The sequence below is a fragment of the Chanos chanos genome, chromosome 13 (genome assembly GCF_902362185.1).
Source record: "Chanos chanos chromosome 13, fChaCha1.1, whole genome shotgun sequence".
NCBI lineage: Eukaryota > Metazoa > Chordata > Actinopteri > Gonorynchiformes > Chanidae > Chanos > Chanos chanos.
Window position 1 is genome coordinate 14,119,240 of NC_044507.1, and position 6,477 is coordinate 14,125,716.

The 6,477-nt window shown below is 39.7% G+C and overlaps 1 protein-coding gene across 1 annotated transcript; it reads left to right on the plus strand.

The window, feature by feature from the left end:
* The first annotated feature begins 236 nt into the window (after positions 1 to 236).
* Positions 237 to 3,488, plus strand: cacng5b (calcium channel, voltage-dependent, gamma subunit 5b). The gene is made up of 5 exons (XM_030790726.1): positions 237 to 432; positions 1,670 to 1,756; positions 2,592 to 2,732; positions 2,889 to 3,034; positions 3,231 to 3,488. Exons 1-5 carry the CDS (start codon positions 237 to 239, stop codon positions 3,486 to 3,488), a joined length of 828 nt encoding a protein of 275 aa, XP_030646586.1.
* The last annotated feature ends 2,989 nt before the right edge of the window (positions 3,489 to 6,477 follow it).

Sequence of the window (6,477 nt, forward strand, 5' to 3'; positions counted from 1 at the left end):
AACTCAGCACGAATCACAAACAGGATATGCATTTCTATGTGTCTCACATCTTTATGATCCAATATATATGACTCATCATCCAGTCTGAAAAAGAACCAATTCAGTTCTCTTGCCCTTTCAAACCAGTCCGTCTAAAAGCGCTGTGGATACTCAATTATATAAAACAATTAAGGATTGCTGTGTACGTTTCAGGTTGTATCCGTAGAGAGGGCGCCCCCTGCTGGATTCTGATTGTTATGAGCACGTGTGGGAGAAAGGCTTTGACCCTACTGAGCAGTGTGTTTGCGGTGTGTGGCCTGGGTTTACTGGGCATCGCCGTCAGCACTGACTACTGGCTGTACCTGGAGGAAGGGGTCATTCAGCCGCTGAACCAGAGCACCGATATACGTATGTCCCTCCATTCTGGGCTCTGGAGGGTCTGTTTCCTGGCAGGTGAGCTCTTGGACATTTCCATCAATCTGCTGTGTGTTCGTATCTTTAGAATATAACCGACCGACTGTGGCAGATGAGCATTGTTGTATTGTAGTGAGTAGTTTGTCCTGTGTCCAGTGTGTTTTCGGTGTACTCAACTGTGCTTCCTTTTTTAACTTCATTTGAATTAATAGAGTGTGCTCCTTTCTATCCTATTCTATTCTATTCTATTCTATTCTATTCCAATCTGATCCTTCACTCTGGCCATTACTTAAAATATCTTCCAGATGTAACTGCTATACAAGCTTTAATATTCCACAAAGATGTAAAAATGTTCTAACTTCATCCAAATCCCAGCCTCTGACATTGCCATGGTGATAGCTGTCAGAGATCAGGATGCAGCGAGTGCATGTAAGACCACAGTGCTAATGAAGGGTTGTCTTCTAGTCTTCTGTTGTTGCTAAAGAGAGAGAGCTTTAGAGGGAGGGCATGATCACATCTCCTGTCATGTCTGCGTGTGGAGGCGGGGGATTGATTATCATGCTATATTGTGAACTGTTACAGCTCTGATATTAAAATAAATAAATAAATAAATAAAAAGCCGTGAATACACACAGGTTGCCTCAGTGCTTAAACATATTGTGGACTGAACTGTGTAAATTTGATTATGGGGGGGATGGATTAGGCTCTGTAGGAGTTGAAGACACACATTAGCTGTCTGTGATGATGAGATTGTGTGAGAGTGAGCGTGTTTGCACATTTTCTCTAACTGTTAGCGCAGGTACACTAGCTGTAGATTATTTCTCAGGAATGTATTAAGGAAATTACTGTTTTTAACACGAGTGTCTTGTGTCATGTGTATTGTGTGAAGTGTGTATGTGTGCTTTTATGCATATGTCCAGATTCCAATGTGCGTGCGCGTGTGTGTGTGTGTGAGCGTGTGTGTATCTCTCTCTCTCTCTCTCTCTCTCTCTCACTCTCTCTCTCTCTCTCACTCTGTGTGTGTGTGTGTATGTGTGTGTGTGCGCGCGCACGTGTGTGTGTGTGTGAGCGTGTGTGTATCTCTCTCTCTCTCTCTCTCACTCTCTCTCTCTCTCTCACTCTGTGAGTGTGTGTGTATGTGTGTGTGTGTATGTGTGCTTGTGTGTGTGAAGTTGTTATCATTCTCTGATGATCCTGTGGGTGTTGGCTCATACTGACTGTATCTGTTTTTGTGACTCAGTGTGAGTGTAACTCTGATCATCTCTCTCTCTAACAGGAGAGGAGACAGGACGTTGTTTCACCATAGAATATGTCATGCCCCTCAACATGCAGCTGACTAGTGAATCCACCGTCAGCATGCTGAGTGAGTTACCACATCAATTCACACCAAGAAGCCAATTAAAAAGTAGTCAGATTTCATACTGCCTGCAGTGAGAGAATGGAGCAAAAACTTGGGTGGACTTGATATTGATTTTTGTGGTCGTCATTAATTTTAGGACGAAAAAACCTGACCTGTCTGAGTCTAAGACAGATAGAAAGCTTTAGAATCTGGAGTCTTACATCTCTTTTGAACATGACTAAGTATTGTCCTCTTGTGGCCAAAAAGCAAAGCACACTTCAATTTTTCTCCCCAAATGACTTTTTATGAAAGTGAAAACCAACTCAAAAGAGTGAAAGAATGAAAATAACCCAAAATATAATAACTGGAGGGAGCTCTCTGACTTCAGTTTCTTAAACACTTAACTTTTGCCCTTGGAACTTTTTTTTTAAATTAAACTCTGTAATAAATCAGTCCCTTGGAATTAAATATGCCACTCTAATTAATTAGAGATGAGTCACTACCTCTGCTGTTTTCATACTTACTCAAAAGACGATCAAGTCAAAGTAGTATTGAATTTATCTGTGTACTAAGGAAAAGCTTTATTGCCTTACTCAAAGCTTTATTGAACAATGACTTTGTCAAAGCTTTATTGATCATCCTTTTGGGGTGCATTTGTATTTGGGGGCTCTCTGTTCTGTCAAACTCCACAACCATATTTTTCTTCGCAATACTTTCAGTTGTTTAGGGTTTAAATGTTGTATCCCATGACGCCACTTCATTAATTTCATTCAAAATATTGTTATACAGACTTCAAAATAAGGGTCTTCTAGATACCTGGAAGTTGACCTCTGTGACCGCTGTTTACCTCTTTACCCAGAAATGATCCGATCTGCCACGCCCTTTCCTCTGGTCAGTCTTTTCTTCATGTTTATTGGCTTTGTGCTCAACAATATAGGGCACGTACGCCCTCACCGCACTATCCTGGCTTTTGTTTCTGGAATCTTCTTCATCCTCTCAGGTACTCCTCATCCTCATACTGCCTCAGTAATGTGACAAATCTTGCCCCTGTCCACTGTTCTCTCTTATCCCCCTTCTTTCTCTCTCTCTCTCTCTCTCTCTCTCTCTCTCTCTCTCTCTCTTTCTGTCTCTCTGTCTCTCTGTCTCTCTCTAACAGGTCTGTCTCTGGTAGTTGGCCTGGTTCTCTACATATCCAGTATTAATGATGAAATGTTGAACAGGACCAAAACCAGTGAGGCCTTTTTCAGCTATAAATATGGCTGGTCCTTTGCATTCGCTGCCATTTCATTTCTGCTCACTGAGGTAAGAGTAAATTCTGTCACCGTCATATCCTCCCATGGTAGTTTCTTACTAGAAATGTAAAAACTATATTTTACGATGTAAAAACTATATTTTAACCTGAATCTAATGGGAAAGAAGATCAATTAAAAGTGTTAAAATCCATGAGCTTAATTTCTTTTGCTCTCACAGTGATACTTCGTGTCCTCTCTTTTCCCAGAGTGCAGGGGTAATGTCCGTTTATCTGTTCATGAAGCGTTATACTGCGGAGGAGATGTATCAGCCCCACCCCAGTTTTTACCGACCGCGCCTCAGTAACTGCTCCGACTACTCCGGTCAGTTCCTTCACCCAGAGGCCTGGACGCGGGGTCGCAGCCCCTCTGACATCTCCAGTGACACCTCCCTGCAGATGAGTGCCAGCTACCCTGCACTGCTCAAGTGTCCGGACTACGATCAGGTGTCCTCTTCCCCCTGCTGAGAGGCTGAAGACGGTTTTGATTGGGGCTGTAGCTAGAATGACTGGGGTCACGGTACGGGTTAAAGAGGATCTCTTTTGCCTTATGGAAGAGGAATGTGTTGGGAGTCTATAGTTTTTCTTTAGCGTTCAGTGGTATTGCAGTGTGTTCAGTTTGGATTGGTTAAAGCTCGTGGTGTCACATTTTCCAGCAGGTGGCAGCAAAGTGTTTTGTAACATACTGATTCAATTTTGTCAATTTATATATTTAAATAAACGGGCACACAAAATCTTAAGAGTGACAGAGATGCGTGCATTTTATCCTGACATACGGAGCTGGGTGATTAAAGCAACTGTTAATCTTCATGATAATTATTTAAGAAGACAATAAATCAAGTACGTTAAAATATCATTGTTTTTAATCTGAGATAATATATCATGTACTAGCCTGTTAGAGAGACTGTGCTTAAATAGTGTAAATATGAGCTTTTGATTGAGGGTCTTACCTCATTACATAATCGGTGAGAGATTAGGGATTGATTACGTATTCGGAGCGGAACGGATTATGTTTGGTAATAGTTTATCCTGCTAGTGGTGTCTGAGCTGTCAATGTAAATAACTTTGGCCTTAAGTGCTGAAAACATTGCGATACATATAGTCATTTAAAATATCTCACATCCTCAGAATTCAGGAGGAAGTCATTGCTTAGGGGATTTTCTATAAAGTTATCTGGACGGTTATGTCATTCTAATATGTTCATGTAGCATGTGCTTTTCAGTGACTGTTAAAACGTTGAGATAACTTCTACAAATCTATCATATACACTCACAGCAGGGTCACAATGGGTCTGAGTGAATGCCCATTCATGTGTGCAGTACCTTTAGCCCTTTTCGATAGAAAATCACCCAGAATGCCACACAACAGTGCACATGTTGAAAACTGTACATGATATTAATAAAATGTGATATTGCATAGAAATAAAACGTGATCATAGACGCTCTATGAGTGTAGGTGTTACCGGTGCTCGTAATGCTTTGTGAGGTATGGACATTTACTGTCTTAAGTTCTGCTTTCAACACAACTTCTCTGTGCTGATACTTATCTAGGTCACGTTGCTTCTTTATCTTGGTACTTATGTGATCTATGCCAAAACTACGTCTAGCAAAGGGAATCTATTTACGTCTGTGTCTAGTGTGCATACTTCAAAGTTGAAAAAATGTTGCGTGTCTAAAATATTGCTTTTGTCGTTTCTTTTTCATAATTGTTGTATATTTTGTAAATGTATTTGGTAAATATGATACATGGTCCATCTTATGAGCTGTTGTATGAACAGTTTTGTATCTACAGTCATTTTCATTCATTACATACGACGGTATGTATAACATACACATATTTTTGAGAATAAATATGGTATCATACCTGACGTGTGTTTTCATCATGACGCTAATGAGAGACAGATCATGCTAACAATGCTCACTGTCGGAGCTCTTGTATGGTTTCAAGGAAAAACAGGTTTTGACAGATCAGTAGCTTTGGCCATGATTTAACCAGAACCTGTTTGTGCCTTTTATCTACAAGATCAAAAGAGCTCTCCCCCAAGTAAGATTGGAAATTTTTCATTTATAACCGCTAGGGGGAGCAGTCTTGCCTTAACGTTCATCAATAGCCCACTTCTCTCCTGTTTCTCTAGGCATATTCTCATAGATTTTTACCTTTCTCACATATAAGCCTTAAACTGTATATGTGTCAATCAAACTGTATTTACACTAAATCACAAACAGGAGATTGTGATGCACAGTGTGTAAAAAATGCACCCAACAGCCAGTATGTATGCCTTATGAATGCTTTATGCAATTATACTTGGTGTACAAGATAACCAATAGCTTTTACAGACATATAAAAGTTAATGTATAGCCCTATAGGGCGCTTGAAGGTAATATTCTGCCCTTGGTCAGGGACTTTATTTTACAATCACATATAAACCGCCACTGGTTACGAAGAGAAAAATAAATACATCACTTTATCCATTCTAAATCGCCGCCATCATGGTCAGTATCACCCTCATCTTCATCATCATTGTCATCAAACTATCTGTTGGAAATGAAACTTCCCTGACAGTATATTACCTCGGTAATGTTTAAGGCTCGTGATGTGAAGACCCCAAACTTACAGTTATACACACTGTAACCAGTAGGCTTATATGCTGTAGATAATACATACACAAAAAGACAAATGTTTTACATTATTTACACATAACTTAACTCTATAGTTTAACAATTATGGATAGAATATAACCATTTCACAGAGAAAATAAATATAAAAAAGATATTCAATTATATTTGTAAGGGAACACAAAAGCAAGCAATATTTTTTAGGGTTTTGTTTTGTTTGTTTGTTTGTTTTTTGATAACAGAAAAATGCATACATATCACATCAAACACACAGACCCTAACTGTAGATGTCGTTGTCTACGCGTCAGAGCTTTTAATGAAAGAGAAAAAGCTTACATTGCCTGGTACCCTCTGATAACTAAAATTTTAAAAGGGTGCATATTATAGTTCCTCTGGCTAGATTATCTGTTCAAACAATTGTATGAAATCAGTCCAGCTGACTCAAGACTGCCACATAGTGTTCAAATCATCTTTACATTTACATTTATTCAAGCTTTTTTTTTTTCTTTTTCTATTTTTATGCTGTAGCTTTACAGAACAACTGGCACCAGTGAAGAAACATCTAGCACCATAGTGAGATGATGGTATTGTTCGTTTAATGCAGCCATGACACGGCAGCGGCAACCTTGGCCTCCAATCAGAGCTGGAAGCCCGCTGCTCTTTTCAGCCTTTAATGAGCATGAATAGACCTTAATACATTTGAATGTAATGGTTTTCATCGCTTAGGTCTGTAAAAAGAAAAAAGAGTCGCAATGCGTCATCTTCGACCGTCACGTGACTGATCCACGAATACGTACTCACACCCATGCAAGTGCAAAAGAACGAGCGCAGCTGTGCTTTTC

Bases quoted from the DNA above. Each gene is read 5' to 3' on its own strand.
- cacng5b (XM_030790726.1), top strand. From the start codon at position 237: ATGAGCACGTGTGGGAGAAAGGCTTTGACCCTACTGAGCAGTGTGTTT. The intron at 433-1,669 runs GTGAGCTCTTGG...TCTCTCTAACAG, and splicing joins GAGGGTCTGTTTCCTGGCAG to GAGAGGAGACAGGACGTTGT. The intron at 1,757-2,591 runs GTGAGTTACCAC...CTCTTTACCCAG, and splicing joins ATCCACCGTCAGCATGCTGA to AAATGATCCGATCTGCCACG.